Source organism: Galeopterus variegatus, unplaced genomic scaffold (genome assembly GCF_000696425.1).
Source record: "Galeopterus variegatus unplaced genomic scaffold, G_variegatus-3.0.2 Scaffold4646, whole genome shotgun sequence".
Taxonomy (NCBI): domain Eukaryota; kingdom Metazoa; phylum Chordata; class Mammalia; order Dermoptera; family Cynocephalidae; genus Galeopterus; species Galeopterus variegatus.
This window is the reverse complement of record NW_007730757.1, coordinates 237-21646: the sequence shown is the minus strand read 5'-3', so window position 1 is coordinate 21646 and position 21410 is coordinate 237. Positions and strand designations below refer to the sequence as shown.

Here is a 21410-nt window from a genome sequence, read left to right as displayed (position 1 = left end):
CCCCCCCCCCCCCCCCCCCCCCCCCCCCCCCCCCCCGGTCCCTGTCCTGAGTGTCCACCCCTCACCTTCTCATTCTGGGCTGCAGAAGTGGCCACTCAGGCCTTGCAGTGCGCCCGCTCTTCTGCCAGAACATGCTTCCAAAGACACTGAGTCTCAGAGTCCAGTTGGGTCTCAGTTTCCACTACCGTATTGCACAGCAGCAGAATCCTTGTGTGTCTGTGCTGCACGGAAGAAGGCAGGCGCACTTCCTGTGCCACTGTCCTCTCTCTGTGGCTTGGTGGCCATCTCTTCCTAAGCAGCCTTCCTGACTCTCACTCATCCTCTCCTTGCCCACCCTGCCTGGCACATGCATGCACACTCACACACAACACACAGGCTCTGTGCCACTCTGAGCACCCAGCAGCTGTCTCCGAGCTGCTCGTGCTGCCCCGTCATCACCCTTGCCTGCATCTGCCGGTGTCCTGCTGCCAGCCTCTTGTGTGCTTTCAGTGAGTACCTGCTGGGTGGAGGCCGAAGCGGCCAAAGACATGTAGGGGGGACTCATGTGTGCACCACTGCCTTCTCACCTTAACCCCTGCCTCTTGGTTTCGCCCTTATCTCTTCACCACTTACCACATTCCTGCGGGAGGACTTGCCCCTGCCGTCAAGTGTGTAAGATCTAGGGACGTCTCTGCTGTGCTGCAGTGGAAGTCTGGAGTCTTTGCTGCTGCACCTGGGCCTACCTTTGATTCTCTGAAATAGAAATCTGAAGTTTGTCATGCAGTTGCCCTCACATGCGTGTTTGAGGCTTTCTCCTCAACACCCCTTCCTCCTCCTGTCTGTCCCTGTTGTCTAGCAGCTGACCATGCCACTGCCTCGGTATGGCTCTGGGCAGCAGCCGCTGATCCTGCCACAGTCCATTCAGCTGCCACCGGGGCAGAGCCTTTCTGTCGGAGCCCCCCGAAGGATTCCTCCACCTGGGTCCCAGCCGCCAATCCTGAACACCAGCAGAGAGGTAAAGATGAGCCCATCTGCCTGTGATCTGGGCATGGAGCCGTGTCTTGCCAGCCCTTCCTAGGTAGTTAAGACCTTCTGTGTGGTAGAAAATGCCACTGGCATGGGTTGTGGGCTCCTCACCTCACCAGACCACCTCTTTCCCATGCTGCAAAGTCCTCGCAGTCTCAGAGGTCAGGAACTGCTTGGTTGATATGTAAACTGGGAAAGTGAACAAGCTTGGGCAAGGAATGCCAGGTCAGACAGGAAGGTGCATGCGGTTGCTGCTAAGGGTCAAGACAGCCAAGGAAACACATGTGGGACCTTGGAGATGCAGGTTCCAGAGATTGTGATTGAGTGGGTCTCACCAGCCATCCCCGGGGGTTCTGAGGGGATGACCTCTGGAGTAGAGGCAAACCTTCACAGCTTGGCCAGCCCGTGTGGTTGTGCCCAGCTAGCTCTCCCACCCCACTTAGAAAAAAGCCCTCTTGAGCCTGAGTTGGAGAGAACAGAACAAAAATGTTGCAATGGTTCCTGCTTCTAAGAAAAAGTCCTCTTTTGAGCTTGGGTTGGAGAGGAGGGGTTGCAGATTGCTCTAGGAGACTCTTCTCTGGAAGTTCTCATGGGTCCCCATCAGATCTGCCCGGGGTGGTTCACTGAAGGCTAGGCTATCTCCAGGGCCGTCAAATGACAACTTGTTGCTGCTTGGTCTCTTCAGTCCTCTCAGATGGAGATGAAAGGCTTCCACTTTGCTGACAGTAAACAGAATGTTCCTACAGGAGGTTCTGTACCATCGCCACAAACCTACAGGTAAAGACGCGCCCTGGGGGTTGGATGCCACATAGACAAGCATTCACCTTAGCTGTGATCCAGTGGCTTGGAAGCAGCTGTGGGCCCTGGGGGAGTGGTTGAGGAGCCCCAGGCCCAGTCCTCTTTGTAGGCCAATGTGTAACCATGAAGCTTCAGTTCTGGAACACGCTCGTGTTTTAGTAAATCATGGGAAAAGGAGAATCGGAAGAGTGGTTTTGTTTTTAATCATACTAAGGTGCTCTGGATTTGGAGAGCTTTCTGAAAAGGTAGAAAAGGGGCGGCTAATTAATGTTTTCATGTATGTCAGGACCCACCTTGACTATTCACCACTTTCTCACCAGATTTTAGAAACAGGACCCACTGGCTGAGAAAGCCACACCTGGCCAGGGGAGGACAATGGCCTTTCCCAGGGTCTCTTTCACCTGAGCTTGCCCTCTGACTCCTGCCAGGGTACTTTTATTGTTGGGCTCTTGGAGCCCTTCCTTCCACACTGCAAGCCGGTCCCCTCTTTTTGCTTCCTCTGTTTCTGTCTCTGCCTCTGGTAGCTGTCCCAACTTCCGTTAGTGGGACTCAGAGGCGGCTCCATTGGAGCATGGTGGAGAGGCTCTGGTTCAGCTGCCTTTCACCTGTGCAGGGGTGGGGAGCCTGCGCTGGCTCTGGGCCCTGAGGGCTTGTGCCGTTGACTCTGTTACGTGTGGGAGATTCTTGGAGATACTTTGTGTCTGCAAATGAACTGAACAGACATATGTGACCTGCAGCGCTCTAGGTGCTTCCAGGTCACCCCATGAACATGTGGGTGCTTGCTTGTTTGAAGAGCGCTTACAAGTGGGAGCCCCGCTGCCCATGAGCCACTCTTGCTGTAGTCACTGCCCCACTGATGCTTTTCGTGTGTCAGGCTCTTCCTCTAGCATGTCATTCCACACTTCTAACTTCATTTCCAGAGAGAGGGATTTTTGTGAGTTTTTCCCCATTTCATCATATTTTCTCTTCTTATTTTCACTCTCTTGGCTTCGTTTATTTTTGTTTGTTAGTATGTTTTGTTTTCCTACCATATCTCTCACATAGGCCAAAACAGCAGAATTGTATCGAAACAATGAGTAGGATTCGGGAGGAAGAAGGACGCTTTGAGTGTGAATAAATGTGGCAGCTCCCCTGCAATCGGAGGCACGTTCCCGCAGCATCCAGCTGCAGGGCCTTCCCCAGAGGCCAAGTCCAGAACATGGAAGCTCACATAACAAGAGTCTCCTGTGTCTGTTCAATTGTAGCAGTGGCAGCAGTTTTACTCTTTGGAGAATATTTAGAACTATAAGCCTTAATTACTAGCTTTTGTTTTGATGGAATTTTAGGGAGGTTGGGGAAATTGGAGTCGTTTTATAGAGCAGTGTTTCCCAAAGTTTTCTGGAAACAGGGCTGCTACGACATGCCCTGCAAAAAACGGTTCCCTGGTCAGATACTCGGGGGTGTGCTGTGTCTGAGACAGCTCGTTGGGGAGTGGTGTGCCAACACTCACCAGCGCAGAGTTGAAGCAGCCCCACAGACAGGGGTGCTGTTCGACTTCGTGCACGCAGCACTTATGCTTTTGGGCGACAAAGCCTTATTTTTCATGGAGTAGCACCTAATTAACATCTCTGGGAACCAGCGGCCAATAGAACACATTTAGGAGGATGTTGTACATTTTTGTTCCCTGCCTCTTCTCCCCCCTCCCCCTTTCTAAAAGTAAAGACTGGAAAAGTCCTCAGCAGCGTCTGGCTTAGCACTGGGCTCATAGACCTTCTGTCTGGGGCTCTGCATCATGTTGGTCCAGACCCTCCAAACCCTGAGAGATAGTAGGACAGAAGTGTCTGCCTGTGTGTGGGCCTCAGCCTCTCCTCTCCTCTCCTCTGGGCGCATCTCCGTGAGCTCTGTCTTGGAGGTGCTATGTTTGAAGTGAAAACTACCCTCTTCCCCCTTCTGCATTCTTGGCTATCTTAGGTCTATGGTTTTTTCCATCCGAGAGCTCTACGGACTGCCCAGAGCGAGTGCCTCTGGCCCAAGGGCCCTTCCTTCCTCGTGCCTCCTCCTCCGTGTGCTAGGCTTTGACTCCGTTTCTGTGGTGACACGTGTGTATTCTCAACCCCTGCCTTTGGTTTTTTCAGGCCTAGCTCTGCTAGCCCCAGTGGGAAGCCCTCTGGATCAGCAGTTAACATGGGCTCTGTGCAGGGACACTACGTTCAACAGGTAGAAGATGGCTTTCCAGACCCTCCAGCCCTGGCCAGTTAGGCCCGTCTCCAAGCGCCAAAAGAGAAGGGACTTTCCAACCTATTTGCTCCTTTTCTAAAGAGAGACATGCCCTAGCGGTTAGAGCATGGTACCAGGAGCCGGGCAGCCCGAGTTCCTCCTGGCGAAGGCATTTCTCCTCTTGATGGGCGTCTGGATCCTTCCTTGTCCTGCAAAGAAGGAAGGATACTGATTCCTCTGAGGAGGTGACGCCAGAAGGTGTACCATCCCCTAGCCATTTGGGGCTGTGAAGGCGCTCTGGGAGGCTTGATTAGGTCTGCGGGTTAGCTGTAGAAGCTGGGGTGTGTGTGTGTGCGTGTGCTAGCTCTAGTAGGTGGTGTGTCTCGTCTTTGTCTGGGCTGGGTGGGCTCACAGGTGGAATTAAGTTTTCCCATTTTATAGTAAAAAGGATCTCTCAGTGTCTTTTCCTACAGGCACTATTTTCTTTGCTACCACCTAAAACCTGTGCGAGGGCTCCAGAGTACAGGCCCCTCAGGCCTGGGTTGTTAATAAAATCAGCATTACTGGCTGGTGGTTGTGGGAGGGCCTTCGCTCTCAATTCACTCCTCCATACTTGGTTCCCCTGGGGTCACTGCTTGAGTTGTATGGAATGAGCTTCTAAAGCTTTCTTCCAGAGTTCAGACCACTGTGTGGGGACAGTGGTCTGGCTGGCCGCCCTGTGACACATTTCATTTCAGAGCTGCAGACTAGTGGAACCCTGATAGGGAATCTCGAGGTCAAACTAGAGTCCTGGAGAAAGGGTTTTACGAAGTTGGGGGTCGGGGGAGAGTCTTGACTGAATCATGATCAAAGATCTAGGAGAATCATGTCCTCCTAGAGGGCCCAACCCACCCCTTGGCATACAACTGGGGGCTCCAGGACTTGTAGGATCCACGTGAAGGGGCTGGATCTTTGTGATCCAGGGCACTTGGATCTATGTGAAGGGGCTGTTGTGCCTGTGGGGCGTAGGTGCACTGATTGGAAAAGGTCCAGTAGCCTTGGGGCCAGGAATGCCTCTGCCCAAGATGTGTCCTCACTGAGCTCTTTGTGGAAGACTGGCGTTTCCCTGCCTCTCTGAATCACTGCACTCAGTGCCCGTGGTGGTGGTGGTGGTGGGGGGGGATAGAGTAGTCCCACACCACGTTCTTAGTAGGAGAGGGCCTTCTAGTTCTGGTCCTTCAGCCCAGAAACGGACTGCTTAGCATACATAGCTTTTCTGTGCGACTCGGGAGCAGGAAGGAAGTGGTGGGAACTGTGCATCCAAACAGGTGTTTCTGCGTTGGGGTCACTTTGTGTTTTCCGTTCATCTGTCCAAAGGCAAAACAGCGAGTGGATGAAAAACCCAGCCTGGGAGCCGTGAAGCTGCAGGAGTCCCCCTCGGCCGCCTCCCAGGTGAAACGAACAGGCGCAATCAAGCCTCGGGCGATCAAAGTGGAGGAGAGTAAGGCCTGAAAGTGTCCAGCTGCCACCTCACCTTGCCCCGATGGGGCAGGTGCCACCACTTGGCCTTGCCAGCCAATCAAGGGAACCTCACCAGATCCACCACCTGGCTCTGACCGAGAGATCTCTTTTCTCTCCTCCACTCCTGAAAGCTCCATTGTCAACCAGCTTGCACTGTGGATATATGGCATTGACCTGCTTGCTTTGATATGGAACAAACAAAACAAACGACTCCTTCATTCTCCTCTTCTCCTTCCCAACATGACTGTGGTGTGACTCGGCCTCTGTGCAGTCCAGATTTGCCTGGCGCCACCCTGTCCTCCTCGCAGCCGGGGAGCCTTCTCTGCAGTGCTTCCGGCCCAGCCTCCGCATCCCCAGGCACAGTGGTTTGGCAGCAGGGTTCTTTTAGTTTGAGACTTTTTGTTTTAAAAAGCAGCTAAGGTTTTTACAAAGGGGAAAGGAAAACAAAAACGCAAGCTACGTCTGTATAGCAGGACTTTTCTTCGGTCTTCACCATCCTCTCCCTTACCCCTCTTCTGTCTCCTGCAGTTTCCTTTAAGCTCTGTCCTGTTTAATTTGGTTTGTCACTGCAATACCTTAAGAGAAGACTCTTAAGAGTGCATCTCCTCCTGCTCCCTCTCAGATGGTTAACCTTTGAGGCTATTTGCAAAAAGGAATGTGCAGTCTGGGGTTCAGCTCCTGCTTTGGAATTGGTGGGGCCAGCAGAGCAGCAGGCAACTTGTTGTCCTGGTCAGGTCCAGCCCCTGGCCTGTGGGCAGCCCCGTGAAGTTGGTCATGCTTTGGCGTAAGAATTACACAAAATTTCTGTCCTGGGCTTTCCTAAAGCCAGTGAATTCGCTGACTGCTGAACACCAGGGGTGAATCACAGAGACAGAGTCATTGGCGTTTTCCAGATTGGCTGTGTGGCCAAGGTGACCACCACAGGCCCCATTGGTCTGCTCTGCTTCTGGGCTCCACCCCTGCCCCTCGGGCTGCTATGTGTTCCCGCTCACTTCCCTTCCTCGAAGGCTTCCGTAATCTGTCATTTTCCTTTCCTCTGCTGGAGCCTCCTGTCTCTCCTCTAGACCTCTGTCTCCACCTCTCATGCCACTCATCACTAAACCACAGTGACAGGAGTATGTGGACATTTGTTTGATCAAGTCTATAGCAAGGGCAAGTGGTCCCTACATAGTGCCCATAGGGTTTTTCCTTTTGCTCTTCCTCTTCACTCTCAGCAGCAGACTCAGGTTGCTGGGATGGAGGGACATGAGCTAACCAAGCAGCAGGGGTCAGTCTCAGTCGTCTTTGCAGGCCTCCAGGGCAGTGTCCCAGGTGAGAGTGGGTTGCAGGGCTGCCTGTCTTTCTAAAGCAGCCTGGGCAGCCTACAGAGAAAGGACAGTGTCTTAAGTCTGCAGAGCCACCTTTAGTAAAATATTTTTGGGAACCATTATATGCTGGCCTTGTTTTTAAGTAAGAAATAGAAGGAAATCATCCCAGATTATGTTATGCCAAGGAAAGGGGAGGGGTAGGGTCACTAACCAGCCTTCTACCTGTAGGAGTTGCTGCCTGCCACTGCTGGTGGTTCCAATGGAGACCTGGCTCAGAGAACATGCAGTAAGTAGGAGGGTGGGATGCACCCCACACACAGTCAGCCCTCACGGTCACTGTGGTTGTGTCACAGCCGCTCGGGCTCTGGGTTCTAAGCTTTGTTTCTAGAATAGAGCACAGGGGAAAAAGCGTCTTAGGAACTGCTGAAGAAACTTCTTGTTGCTCCTCACCGTTTTATGGAAGTGGGATTCAGCTTCCCAGTAAACAGTGCCCCGTGTCCTCCCCAGTGCCATCTGGAAAGGGGCAGTTTTACTGAGATGCTTTACTGCTTTCAGCAACTCCCCTTCTTGCCTCCACCCTCAGACCTTATTTCTTGCCAGCATGTCCTTCCTTCATCCCCGAGTCTCTACTGCAGTCCCTTCTCAAGGGCTGCCCCCCCACGGCGTCCCCGGCCCTCATCTGCCTGTGTCCCTCACCTGTTTTTTCCTGCTCTTTGCCTGCAAGCCTCTGCTCGCTGGCCCCATGAGGAGCACTCTGCCCCCGCCCAGCCCACTGCCAGTGTCCCTGGAGGAGTCCTGAGCCTGCTGGAGCCACACGCCTTTGTTTCTGCCTGCACACCCACACCTAATGCCGGTGCACGTTATTTGTCAAAAGAAAAAGGTCTTCTCATTTGAAATTGGACAGAATAGTCCTGGATGGTGTTACAAACTCAAGATTTATCCTTCAGGTGAACCTGCCATCAAAATGACCATACTTCTTTGAAAAAAATACAAACAAAAGGTCACCTGTTCTCCAGCCCTTTTCTCTTACCCCATATTTCCCCCTTCCTCTCACCCCAAATAAAAACAAAAAACACTAGAATTTATTTATATGTATTGATGTTGTAGGTCTAGGTGGAAAAAAAAAAAGTAAACTTTCACTGCTCTATTTATATATAATGTCTGAATAATTCTGTGCAGGAAAGGCCAGGAAATTGCATGTGAAGTTCAGTGTATTCACACCTGTGTGTGACCTAAGCTTCGGCAGATTTTAAATTAGATCCTACGGGGCAGAGGGCAGGCCTCAGGCCTTCTGATACCCCAGCCCCTTCTTTGGTCTGATTAAATGCAGTTTTTAGTGCAGAGACATTTTTAAGGTGCAATATTTCTCTTCCTTTCGTGTGATTTTAGAGCCAAGCTCAAGGTAATAGGACTTAGGGTCTTATTTTGGTTTCAAACCCCCATCCTCAGAGCGCCGAGATGCCACAGGGCTTTTGGCAGGAACAGTGAAGACCAGTGCTTACCGTCTCTGCTGCTGTGGTGGGTGGGGGTGGTGGGACCAGAATCCTCCCACTGTTGCCTGCTCAAGTTGCCCTCCTGGTGCTGGTCGCTGTGCCTGGGCCATCGATGGTGCAACCCGTTGCTCAGCAGCCAGTGACCTTGCAGTAGCATTTGTCCACTGCCAGCTGCTCAGTGGAGTGAAATACAGAGTGGGGTGTGTCTGGAATGTGTCGTCTACCCACTGAAGATTTCTCTGCCAGCTGCATTTGGTCTGGTTTTCTTACCGTTCGTTTCCCCTTTTTTATTCACATTATTAATGTTTTCAAACTTCATAGAACACTTCTAGCTCTAGGTTCCTTAAGGAGAGAAACAAATGACTTTATTACACATTTGGGAAAATTGGCTCCATTCTAAAGCCCTGGTCATTTCAGCCACTTCTAGGAACATTGGGGTATTTTGTTAAATATTGGCCATCGCCCTCCTGTCTTCTGGATCTGCCTTCTGGATGGTCAGTGCTGAAATTTGTGACTGTTGCTCAGAGTTGAGGAGGCTGAGTGTGCACGTGGGTGCACAGCCGTGTCGTGAACTGGCCCAAAGAGGCAGCATGTGGCAAGTCTGGAAAAGCCCCCTTTCTCTGCTGTTTGATCCCCCTCTGCCAAGTAGCTGCATGTTGCCTCTCAAGTCTTTATTTGTCCCTTTTCTCTTACTGCAGAGCAATCCTGGTTGGAGGGTCTGTTGGAAACGGCCTTTGACAACCAAGGATACTAGGGGGTATGTGCTTTGTCAAGTTCTATGATGAATGGGAAATGCAGACATCCAGAAAGCCAGCTCTCCTCTGAATGTGAGATGGGCCTAAGACAAGTAGGTCATCCAGGATTGGAGTGGCTCGGTGTTGGGGACAGACACTGTCAGTCATCTAGCCATGCTCCCCACCAGGCCACCAATACATTTGACTGGTGACCTTCCTGGCATATGAGACCTGCTGTTCACCATTTCTCCACCCCAGTTTGGTGGCCTCTAAGATGGCAGTGTCCCAGGGTCCTGTCTTCAGCATGTTACACAGCCTCAGAGCGGAAATGCCCATGAAGGCTCTGTGTGGACGATGCTCTTCAATTGTTTAAAGAGGACACTGTACTTAAAAGCTTTTGACCTCATGCCTTGCATAGTGAAAAGGATTTGGAGGTTTTTGTTTTGTTCTTGAGAGGGTTGTACTTTTGTTTCCTTTTTTTTTTATTTTGGCCTTTCCTCTCTTTGTCTTTTCATGTAGACCAGATATTTGAAAGGGCAGACGATGGCTAAAGGTGATTGATTAATGTGCAGTTTGTTTATACATTATTTTTGGGAAACTTTGACCTTGGATGGGAAATGGAATCATGGATTCCCCAGGCCAGTGCCGGCACTCTCACCCTGCGCCCGTTCCCTCCGGTCTAGCACCTGTTGTTTCTCCTTTCAAATATGTGATTGTACTAGCTCTTTCCGTATGAAAGAATTCTCCTTATTTAAATTTTAAAAAAGTAAAAAAAAAATAATAATAAAACTGAACATGCTTTCTCAGCTTGTGTGTCCCTCTTTTCTCAGTCAGTTGACTGGAGAGACCTACAGATGGAAGAATTCTAATTTTTTAAATGTAATTTACACGGAAATTAGGAGTGGCTTGGCTGGAATGCCTTAACTGAAAGCAATACAGAGAAGGGATTAAAACCTGTGGTTAAGGTGTATCTTCAAAATGTGGCAGCATATGGTGGTCCTCACCCTATTTCCTGTGGATGGCCTCGTGGGTGTGCGGGGTACCTGCCTGCCCTCCCCCCACTTCCGATGAGAAGTGGGTTGGTCAGAGGCCAAGCATTTGGTGTGGCATGTCGTGTTGGCACTTCTAGCAGACCTTTTGCAGGAAGTGGGAGAGGATTTTGCTGCACTTTTGTTGGGGAAAGGAACAAGCCAGGCCTGGGGCAGTGAAGAGTTTAGATTGGGGTTCAGGCAGTACTTCTTGGTTCTGCCATCACCTAGCTGTGTGACTTTGGGAAAGACATTTCACCACTCAGGCACAATTTCCTTAACTGTAAAACATGGATTGTAATGGTGTACACATCTTGGGGTAGTGTGGATTCAAGGAGGTCACTGGTAGTATCTAGCATAGTGCCTAGAACTGGGCAAAAACCTTAGAAATTACCCACAAGAAAGTGTGACACTTTCCATGAGGAACCCCAGTTCCTCAGATTTCTTCTGAGCCTCTTGACTATGGAAGGGAATCAGGGGCCTGGGCATGGGCATCTCTCAGCTCTGACAGCCACACCCACTGCCCCAAGGGACAGGTGACTCACAGACCTTCCCAAGGAGCTTGGCCCTGAAGGAGCCATTCCTGAGGTTGAGTGCCCTCAGGACAGAGGCTCTGAATCCTGGAGCATTACCACTGCTTATATGATCAAAGCTCAGAGCCCAGCCCCACTTTCTCCTGGGGCCCATGGAACCCTCTCTGCCTGTGGGTAAGCCAAGAACGAAGTTTCTGTGTTCTTAACTGGTGTCATCTAATGCTGGATTGGCCACCGTGCAAAAAATAACCCTCGCTAACAGTGAAGAACTGTTAGGGTTCGGCAAGACGGAGAAAAGGGAGAGAGAGACCTGAGCTAGGCACCATTTCAGTCAAAAGCTTTATTCCATTAACGTGGAGGGGAGACTGAGCCAGATCAGTTCCCCCGAACTCAGGAACTCAGGAGGCTTATAAGACTTTGAGGGAGGGTTCTTACAGAGTAATGGGCAATTTTGAAATCAGTGGTTTGCAAGGTGACACAGTCGTTGTGGTCAGTTAGGGCACAGGCTCTTGATTAGCGACTTTCTCAGTACCAAGCATTCCAGCCCCAAGCCTGCTTAGACGCAGCCCACAAGACATTCCCTTGATGATAAAGGTAATATTTACCCCTTCCCAGGGGAGGGGGAGGAGGGGGAAAGTTGCTTAAACTGGCTGTGCTGATGTTAAGCCAGCCATGAGGCCTAATAAGAACCATAATCCAGGTTATCAAATCTGCAGTATAGTTTTCGTCCACGTATATGAAATACAAATAGACTACAGGATCGAGAAGGGGCGAGGCTGGTGAGAAGAGTGACCCATCCTCTGGGTCGTGCTGCCGCCGCCTGCTCCTCCGGTTGCCCATCGTTCAGGGGAAACGTGTGGGCTGTAAGGCAGGCCCTGGGAAAGGCTCTGGACGCTGGGCGGAGGAGCCCGGGAAGGGAGGCGGCGGCCTCGGCTGACCTCCGCCCTCGCTCCGCCAGCAGAGGCCGCGGAAAAGCAAGCTGCAGAACGCGCACGCGAGTCCGCCGTGGGTTTTAAGAGATACGCATGCGCACAGAGTACGTAGCGCTCCCAGATCCTAGTTGATGACGCGAGGTGCGCGTGCCTCCACTGCCCGCGGCCTGCGCCCTCGCCCGGCGCGCACGCGCACCGCTGCCTGTCGGGCCCGGCAGGCGCGGCGAATCGAGCGTCGAGCAGGACGACCGGGCGCGGGCTGCGGCTCTGCGGACACTCGGAGAAACGTGAGTACGTTTGGGCGGCGCCGGGGATCAGAGCCAGCCGGGGCTCGGGAGGATCTGTCAGCGCGGGACGGCCGAGCCGGGAGTGGGCTCCGGGACACCTCACGGAGGCACGGAGGGGCCGTCCAGGGAACGTGTGGCCCGGGGGCGGGAAGGGGCGCCGCAGGCCCCGCGCAGCCTCCAGAGAAGCTCCAGGGAAGGCCAGCCTCGGGCAGGGAATGGCGCGTCCGGGGACAGTGCTCCACCCTCCAGGCAAGAAAGGGGGCGCAGGAAGAGAGGAGGGGCGGCCGGCGCGGGGGGCCGCGGTCGCACCGCCCGTCGTGCGTTAACAGCGGCCTCGCGCCCAGGAGGTGCCCGGCAGGCGTTTGTGGGATGAGCTGGTGAAGTGAGGGAATGTCCAGTCTTGAGGTTCATGAACCCCCCCACCGCCCCGGGTTGACTGCTAGTGCCCCTCCTCCTACCCAAATGCCTGCACCCCGGCCTTTGTGCGGAAGGCGCAGGAACCTTCCAGGAGGGATGCTCCCTGCGCTGGGGGCCAGGGTGGTTTGGAATCCTGTGTGTAGCCTCTCGTGAGCTCTTCAGGGTTGCCTCCCCTTATTGATGACAATTCTTTCCTTCCTTCCCAGGGCATCCCCCTAAGCCTGCTTTTGTGCAAGATGTTGGGCTTTTTGAAGCGCCCTGTAGTGGTGACAACTGACATCAACTTGAACCTTGTGGCTCTGACTGGGGTGGGGTTACTGAGCCGACTGTGGCAACTCACCTATCCTCGGGCTGTGGTGTAAGCCAAACAACTTCATTTCTGGGGTGAATCCAGAAAAAATTATAATTTGTGACAGGACGTGCCTTTTTAAACAGCATAAATGGGAGAGTGTAATTCTTGGGTTCTTGGTGATGGATGTTTTTGGCAGTGAGAGGAGAGACCCGTTTATCCTCAGGACAGTCCCTGCAGGATGCACCCTTTTGGTTGCCCCATAGGTTTGTAGCCAATAAAACTTGGCCCCTTAAAAACAGGTGCTGTAGAGGAAAATGTGGTTACCAGCCTTAGGTAACCATTTTAAAATTTGGAAGGCAGAGTACTGATGGACTTGGAAGTGAGCCTTCCTTGTTTAGAGAGCTCAGTGTGTTATTTTTTCATAACCGGAAATGATTGCTGTTGTTATTGAAGGGCTGTTTATTAACTGATAGATATATATGTTCTTTTTTGTTCAACTTTTTATTACAGAAAACATCAAACATGTACAAAAGTAGGGAGAATAGTATAATGATCCCCCACCACCAGAGTATTCATCACCTAGCTTCAACAATTATCAGTTCAGGCTGGCCAGTTAGCTCACTTGGTAGAATATGGTGCTGGTAACACCAAGGTGAAGGGTTCAGATCCCTGTACCAGCCAGCTGCCAAAAATTAAAAATAAAATTATCAGTTCACAGCCAGCCCCCTCCCTGCACTGGGTTACTTTGAACAAATCCTAGACATTATATTTCATTCATTAGTAATTCAGTATATATTTCTAAAAGATGAAGATTCTTTTTTTTTTTTTTTTTTCCTTTTTTACTGACCGGCAACGGGATCGCAACCCTTGGTGTTGCGCCCGCACCACGCTCAGCCAGTGAGCGGGAACCGGTCTCCACATGGGATCCGAACCCTCGGCGGGAGTGCCGCCGCGCTCCCAAGCGGTGCACTCTCCAGTGCGCCACTGGGCCGGCCCAAGATGAAGATTCTTAAAAAGAAAAATCACATAACCACTATAGCATCACACCTAAGAAATTTTTTTCCTTTTTTACTGACCGGCAACGGGATCGCAACCCTTGGTGTTGCGCCCGCACCGCGCTCAGCCAGTGAGCGGGAACCGGTCTCCACATGGGATCCGAACCCTCGGCGGGAGTGCCGCCGCGCTCCCAAGCGGTGCACTCTCCAGTGCGCCACTGGGCCGGCCCAAGATGAAGATTCTTAAAAAGAAAAATCACATAACCACTATAGCATCACACCTAAGAAATTGACAGCAGTTCCTCGGTATCATCGGATTTTCTCAATTGTCTGAAAACATTTTATTGCATATTATTCCTACATGTCTTCCTTTCCCACCTACAACTGTTTATTTGGGTCACCAGGTCTGATTCCGACTTGTAGCCACAGACCCATGCTGGTGGTCCCCAGGGGAGGGCAGTTAGCCCTTCCCATGGAGTATTTCAGTAGATTGGCTGGTAGTGCGCACCTAAATCATCAAAAACTAGTCAGAGAAGTAGAATCTGTATGGGGCAAGCATCCTGAGTGCCAACTGTTCTTGGTGAATTTTCCACCTTGTCCCTATGCATGGAGGATGCCGTATAGATACTGGGGGATGGGATACAGTCGGAGTAAAGATCTGACCTTTGCTGTTCGCTCACACATTTGGAAACACATGTACATTTATCCTCTCAACTTTTGATTACAGTTAATGTTTCTACTTGAATATAATGTTGGGTTTGTTGTTTTTTTCTCAGTTTTGATGAGGTATATTATGGGCAATACATCTCCTTTTACATGAAACGGATCTTCTTTTTGGATGACAGTGGACCACCATTTGGCCACATGCTGCTGGCCTTAGGAGGTAAGGTTCATTAGTAAGAGAAGTGGCCATTGCCTTTCAGGCTGTCACATACATTTAAAACTTACCAGTGAAATTTCTTGAGGGCAGAAACTTTGTCTTATTATTAATTTATCTTGTTTCCTTGTTGCCTGCCACAGGACTCCAGAAATATTTGCTGAATGGGATGGTTATTGATTAATCTTCTATTTTAGGGTATTTAGGAGGATTTGATGGTAACTTTTTATGGAACAGAATTGGAGCAGGTAAAAGATAATTTTCATTTCCTCTATTAAAATGTGCACATGTTGGAATGGAGAAAGAGTGGCTTTCATAGGGATTAACAACTGCAGTTTATTAATCTGAGTTCAGGGTGTAATAAATTATCTGGGTATACATGAAAGACTTTTGAAAAGTCTGGTAAAAATCTTAGTGTTACAGTACTTATTTTATTTTATTTTTTTTTCCTTTTTTTTTGTCTTTTTTCGTGACCGGTAATGGGATCGCAACCCTTGGTGTCGCGCCCGTACTGCGACCGGCAACGGGATCGCAACCCTCAGTGTCGCACCCACACCGTGCTCAACCAGTGAGCGGACCGGTCTCTATATGGGATCCGAACCCTTGGCTGGAGCGCTGCCGTGCTCCCAAGCGCCGCACTCTACCGAGTGCGCCATCAGGCCGGCCCTACAGTACTTATTTTATTCCTAGTTTTTAGTACATATATTGCATTGCATTGCTATTATTTTTTGTCCATGTAAATTTTGTATGTTGCAACACTGTTTTTAGAAATAGTCTGGGTAAATTAATAAATAAGTAAAACATTAATCTCAGAATCCCTAGTCATAATACCTGTGCTTAGTGAGAGCTGGTTCTTCGACTCTGTAAAACTAATTTCAAAGCCTTTACCCATAGTTTGCATACTCAGTTGCTGAAGGGGCCCCAGTTTTGTAAATTTGCATGTTAGAGTCTATGAACACGAAACTCTGTTTGAAAACACACTTGCAGCATATTAAGATAGTGTGTGCACAGTGCTCTCAGCTCTGCCATGTGGTTGCTTTTCCAGAATACAGTAGCAATGTGCCTGTGTGGTCCTTGCGCCTGCTGCCTGCACTCGCAGGGGCTTTATCGGTCCCCATGGCCTACCAGATAGTGTCAGAGCTCCACTTTTCTCATTGTGCCGCCATGGGAGCAGCTCTGTTGATGCTTATCGGTAAGAACTGGGCCCCTGCCTACTCTTGGTATCCCTCAGGGAAGAACCTAGTACTGGTCTTTGTTATGTTTCAGTGCGGGGCCCAGGAGAGCACTTGAGTTTACTGAACAGCTGCACTAGGAAGTGCATCTGGTTCATCCAGACTTGACTCTGCAAGTCACCTGCTCCCAGGGTGACCTCATGGCTGTGGCATGGCTGAACTAGGTGATTGTACGTGATCAGTAGTGGTATTGTGGCCATGTAAAAGAGGCTCATGGCCCCCAAGCTGGGGTTGGGGGTGCTGAGGGCCTCGGCCATGCCCCCGCCGCCTGCCCTCTGCAACTAGGCCAGTAAAGGATCCTGTGGTGGGCCAGCCCTGACCTCCATCCTCCTATCCCCTGCTCCTCCTCCCACTGCTCCACAATGACATTTTTGAATGTAAAAGAATTATAATAATAAGTAAATTTTAAAACTAAATAAATAAATACAATTTTTTAAAAATGGGGGGCTGCCCAGACAGTGCTCCAAGGTACACTTCCACCATGAGCACCTCCATCTCCAACCAAGTTTGTCACTAAATAAAAACGTCTCCCCATTCCACCACTTCCCAGGCCTTGGCCAGTTGAGATGGACTCATAAATTAGTGGATCCTTTTCAGAAAGGATCTTTCATCTCAGGTTTATGAACAGATGAAGTTAAATCAGATGAAAAGTTAGACTGGACAATACAAAGAGATACTATTTATTGAGTGGCATTTCTGTTTGAGGCCCCATGCTTCTATAATGTTTTAACATTCACGGAGGTCCTACAAAGTCAGTCTTTTGCAAATAAGGAAAATAAAGACTCAGAAGAGTTAAGTGACTTGCCCTAGTTCACACAGTTAGGTGTGGCAAGTGTAATTCAGACCCAAGAGTTTGCCTTCATGGCTCTGGAGATCGTCCCCTGTAGCCACCCCGTTTCTTTCTTTTTTTTTTTTTTAAAGATGACTGGTAAGGGGATCTTAACCCTTGACTTGGTGCAGTGAGATAACCGGCCATCCCTATATGGGATCCAAACCCGTGGTCTTGATGTTATCAGCACCACACTTTCCAGAGTGAGCCACAGGTCTACCCACCCCGTTTCTAAACTTGCCATCTTCACATCTGTGGCACTCTGGAGTGCTGCTGTGTGTCTTACAGAGGGTGCTTGTGGGAATGAGGGAGGGTGCAAGCTGTAGGCTTGGCCGAGTGCCTGGCCGGACCCCGAGGCAGTGCTCACTCGGAGGGAGGGAGCTCTGATGATGATGTATGACATAATGTGACATGATTATGTGACTGATAATCGTAACTATATAACACTAACTGCCACTGCCCCGAATATCACCCCAGACGGAGGAGTGGCCGTCAGGAAGGCTACTTTGGGTTTGTTTCTCTCTCTCACTTGCTGACTCTTTGCTTTTGCCCTAGGGAGGACTAGCTCGGATCACCCAAGGCCAGCCACTGGAGGTGGCCTTCGGTTCCCAGGTCACTCTGAGGAGCGTCTTTGGCAAACCCATTCCCTGCTGGCTTCACTCCCACCAGAACACCTACCCCATGATGTAAGGAAAGTGAGCATTTTGATTTGAAGATTATCGGATGTTTTTTCTCACAATTTTGCTTATGTTAGCAACTTCCACTTTCTATGAAGTTTGCGGGTCAAAAGGAAGTTGAGCTCCTGGGTCCCGATGACCGGTGAGCTTGTCATTTCCGTGTGTGAAGCAGTTGGAGGCACTTGGCGCGCAGCAGCCCTGGTGCATTCCGCTATCAGCTGTGCAGCTCCGCCTGACCTTGGTGCTGCTCTGTTCACGTCCTCCGGCTCTGTTAGATTTACACTCTCCACCTGTTGCATCTTTATTTCCCCAAAACACCTGGCTAGGTAGTATCTGTTGAAAAATCAGCTGTGCAGCTCCGCCTGACCTTGGTGCTGCTCTGTTCACGTCCTCCGGCTCTGTTAGATTTAGACTCTCCACCTGTTGCATCTTTATTTCCCCAAAACACCTGGCTAGGTAGTATCTGTTGAAAACTGCCCCCCTTTGCAGACACCTCGGGAGAAGGGCCTGTGGGCCCCTTTGCTGACCCACGTCCACATACATTTCTATGTTGACTTCTTCATGCAGGTACGAGAATGGCCGAGGCAGCTCCCACCAGCAGCAGGTGACCTGCTACCCCTTCAAAGATGTCAATAACTGGTGGATTATAAAGGATCCTGGCAGGTGAGTGCTGGTCCCGGGACTGCAAAGCAGAGCTCACCTCTTGGCCTGGCCAGGTGGGGTCCTTGGCTGCCCTGGGCCCTCCTGTCTGTCCCCGCCCTCCCCCAGTGAACTCATTCAAACCCTTGCAGCCTTTAGTACCAGCTCTGCGCAATAAGTCCAAGGTCAGGGGTGTTAGACTGTGAGATCCTCAGTGAACTGCCTGCTCGGTATCTCCTCTTAGGAGTTTTACAGGCATGCTCCAAACTCCTCTCTTCCTACACCCCTCCAGCATCCTCCCCTTTTACAAAAACAAGCAGCCCTCATCTCTCAAAAGTGGCTTCACCTTGCCGAGGCCTCAGGTGGAGGAGGTCTCCTCGCTCTCTCCCCCAACATCCAGTCCTGTGGATTCTGCCTCTAGATGAGATCTCGACCATCCACGTCCCATATCCCCCCGCCTCCCCTAACGATCTGCTTCCACTCCTGCCCTGCCCACTCCAGCCTCCGCACCCCCAAGAGAGTGGTCTTTAAAGCGTGACTTACATCAGGTCACTCTCCTGCCCAGCTCCCTCCTGAGCTTCGGTTACCCCTGGAACTGCGTCCCTGCATGCTGTGGCTCCCTCTGCAGCCTGCCTGGTGTGCTCACAGCACCCACCGCCAGTGCCCGGGGGGCTCCTCCGCCACCCTCCCCTCTGTCACTGCCCACTGTTGTGCAGTTGCTGAGTCATCACGTGTTTTCCATTTGCTGTGGTACTGTGTGGGCACCAGGTCCCCATGTGCCTTGTGCAGCCAGATGCGCAGCACCCAGTGCAGAGTCTGGGACCTCACAGGTGCTCCATGTACAGTTACTGAGTGATTACAGAACCAAGAATCTGTCTGTCAGAAGATGTTCCAGGCAGGCTCGGTACATTTGTCACCGTAGCATTCGTAGACAAACACAGAGCAACTTGAGTGTGACAGAGGCAAAAGGAATCTCTTTTGGAAGTATGGAAAGTGACCTCAGCCTTCAGAAAAGAGTTAAATGAAATGTACGTGCTTTGTTTTGTACGGATTCACCTCATTAGGGACAACTGACTGGGAGGCTGCAGAATCCCACATGTCTCTGGTGTGGAGTTCAGAGCTCTGGCCCCTCCCAGTGAGGCTGGGGTCCCCACAGTGCCGTGTCTCCATAGGCACCAGCTGGTGGTGAGTAACCCTCCAAGGCCCGTGCGGCACGGGGACATCGTGCAGCTGGTCCATGGCATGACCACTCGCCTCCTGAACACGTGAGTGCTCCGCGCATCCTCCCTCCTGCTGCGCTCTCCGTCCATGTGCAGAGCAAACCACGGCTACTGCCGTGCCCTGCCAGCACAGGGGAGGGGACCCCAGGGTCCTCCTGGTGACTCCCGACAGCCTCCACCCTGTCACCCTGGCCTCCCTGTGAGCCCCCCAAATGACCGAGTGTGTCCCCTCGGACCTTCACGCTTGCTCCTTCTGCTGGAATGTTCTTGGGCCCAGATCTCTGTATAGCCACTCACTCGTTTATTCAGGTGTCAACCAAGACGTCAGCTCATTGAGAAGTGTCTCCAGGTGCTTTCCCCCACCTGTTTGTTTTTACTTGTGGCACTCACATAGCCTGGTGCTCTGCTCTCCCCAAAGGGGTGGGAGGCTTTGTCTTTCTGTCCACTGCTGGGTCTGCAGCTCCAGATGGTGCCTGGTGCACAGTGTGACAAAACGTGATTGCTGAGGGAGGGAAACGGGTGCTGCTGAACATTGAAGTTGACACCGCCAAGGGCAGCTATGTCTTCCAGTGTCACATCGCTGGGTCCCAGGCCAGCTGGGCATGGCACTGTGTTCAGGGTGCCACCAGCCAGCCGGCACATGGCTCTGCATCAGGCAGTTCTGGGACACAAGCAAACTCCATCTCTTATGGTAGTGATCCCATCCCTTGGGGCTTGGTTCCATCGTCCACACAGTGGAAGGGTGGTACCTCCGGTAAGATTCCTCATCAGTGTGTGCTTTTCCCCTGGAAGTGTGATCAATGCAGTTTCCGCCTCTTCAGTGTTTGAGTAGGTGTGACTAACGGGGCCCAGTGTCCTTCCTTCTGGCTGAGCTGGCTTTGTTTCTGAAAAGCGGCCTTTCTCCCTGTGAAAGAAACCGTCACTGCCTCTCAGAGGACTTGGAAGGATGCCCCCAACGCTCCGTTTTTGTTGGTTGTCCAGGCATGATGTCGCAGCCCCGCTGAGCCCGCACTCGCAGGAGGTCTCCTGCTACATTGACTACAACATCTCCATGCCTGCACAGAGCCTCTGGAGACTGGTGAGTGACGCGCCGTGCTGGGTGCTGGACGGCCAGGGCTGCCAGCCAGGGCTACGTGCTTTCTGACAGAACACACAAAACTGCCCTTCAGAGTAATTCTGATTCAGATGGAAAAGTAGGTAAGTACCTTTCATGAAAAAAGTCCTTGATGTTTCCCAGGGAACAAACTGTTCCTTCTCTGCGGAACCTGGGAATCTGAGTGGCTTCCTGTGTCGGGAGTGAGTTACGCAAAGACTAACTGCCTAGTGTTTGCTCAGTGTTGGGCTTTGTGTGCTCATGTGGTGGTGCCAGGTGAAGGTTCTCCCTGACTTGTCCCTCTGTTCACCCTTGGGACCAGCTCCCAAGCACGTGGGACGTAAGCTCCAGCCACCCCACACCCCACAGCCCACAACCCAGGGGGAGCCTCTCAGTAAGTGCTCAGCTGCACATTAACAAGTTCCCTCTTGTCAGGGTTACCCAGGCAGCTGGGCCTGTGGTTGCTTCTCTTCGGAGTGACCAGGGAACATGCTCCCCTTACAGAATTGGGCCTCTGGGAAAGGCGGTGCGGTGTGAAGGAAGTATTACCAGGCCACTCACAGGCTGTGAGTCTAAGGACGAGCACTAAATACAGCCCCTGCCTTGTACGCACAGCAGTTGCCCTGGGGTTATTTCCATAATGAGAACCACGCTGTCCTTCCAGCTTCTGATTCCAACTTGGTTCTGGATAGCGTGAATGCAGCGTGCTGCCGGCAGCCCTCTCAGCAAGCTATGCACAGCAGTTGCCCTGGGGTTATTTCCATAATGAGAACCACGCTGTCCTTCCAGCTTCTGGTTCCAACTTGGTTCTGGATAGCGTGAATGCAGCGTGCTGCCGGCAGCCCTCTCAGCAAGCTAGGGGTCTTCGGGCACTGAGTTTCTATTTTTATCACAGGCAGCACCTCTGCCCCTTGGCCTTCTCTTGTGCCACATGTGTCTGTGTTCTGTTCCATCCTTGCCTTTGTAGTCTGGCCTTGATAGGAGTTCCGAGCACCCGCCCTTAGGGGGAGCCCTCCCTGATGGAAATTCTACTGAGTCTCACCTGCTCCCAGCCCTGTGCCTGGCTTCCTTTTCTGCCATCTTGCTGGCTGCCTTGCTGATGCCTCTTCTCTCCTCTTCCTCCTCCCCTCCCTTCCCCTAACCTCCCCTCCTCTCCCCATTTCAGCACCAAGGAAAGAGGAGCAGCATGCATCACAAGTCGGCCTGTTGGGTCCTGTTCCACATCTTAGGTTGTCTGATTTTCATCAATAAAATGGGAAAACTATGTGACCTCACAGGGCCATCGTGAGGCTCCAGTGGGTTAGGATGTGATGACACAAAGTGTTC

General features: G+C 51.5%; 2 protein-coding genes across 6 annotated transcripts in view; both read left to right on the top strand.

Annotated features, from left to right (window-relative positions):
• PRRC2B (proline-rich coiled-coil 2B) overlaps nucleotides 1-7884 on the top strand; it is an 87197-nt gene extending 79313 nt beyond the window's left edge. For 2 of the 5 annotated variants that reach the window (XM_008588044.1, XM_008588042.1), the window contains exons 29-32: nucleotides 836-994; nucleotides 1691-1782; nucleotides 3918-3999; nucleotides 5356-7884. In XM_008588044.1, the coding sequence (XP_008586266.1) occupies nucleotides 836-994; nucleotides 1691-1782; nucleotides 3918-3999; nucleotides 5356-5490 (468 nt within the window). In that variant the 3' untranslated portion in view covers nucleotides 5491-7884. The remainder of the gene's footprint in view (nucleotides 1-835; nucleotides 995-1690; nucleotides 1783-3917; nucleotides 4000-5355) is intronic. The other 3 variants (XM_008588045.1, XM_008588043.1, XM_008588046.1) reach the window with 2 other exon arrangements.
• Nucleotides 7885-11765: 3881 nt separating this feature from the next.
• Nucleotides 11766-20069, top strand: LOC103603512 (protein O-mannosyl-transferase 1-like; the record flags this gene model as incomplete). Its single annotated transcript, XM_008588048.1, has 9 exons — nucleotides 11766-11813; nucleotides 12437-12588; nucleotides 14294-14400; nucleotides 14592-14642; nucleotides 15440-15636; nucleotides 17011-17141; nucleotides 17700-17795; nucleotides 18944-19036; nucleotides 19973-20069. Coding segments are annotated over exons 2-9 (894 nt in total), but the record flags the coding sequence as incomplete, so codon positions are not given.
• Nucleotides 20070-21410: the final 1341 nt, after the last annotated feature.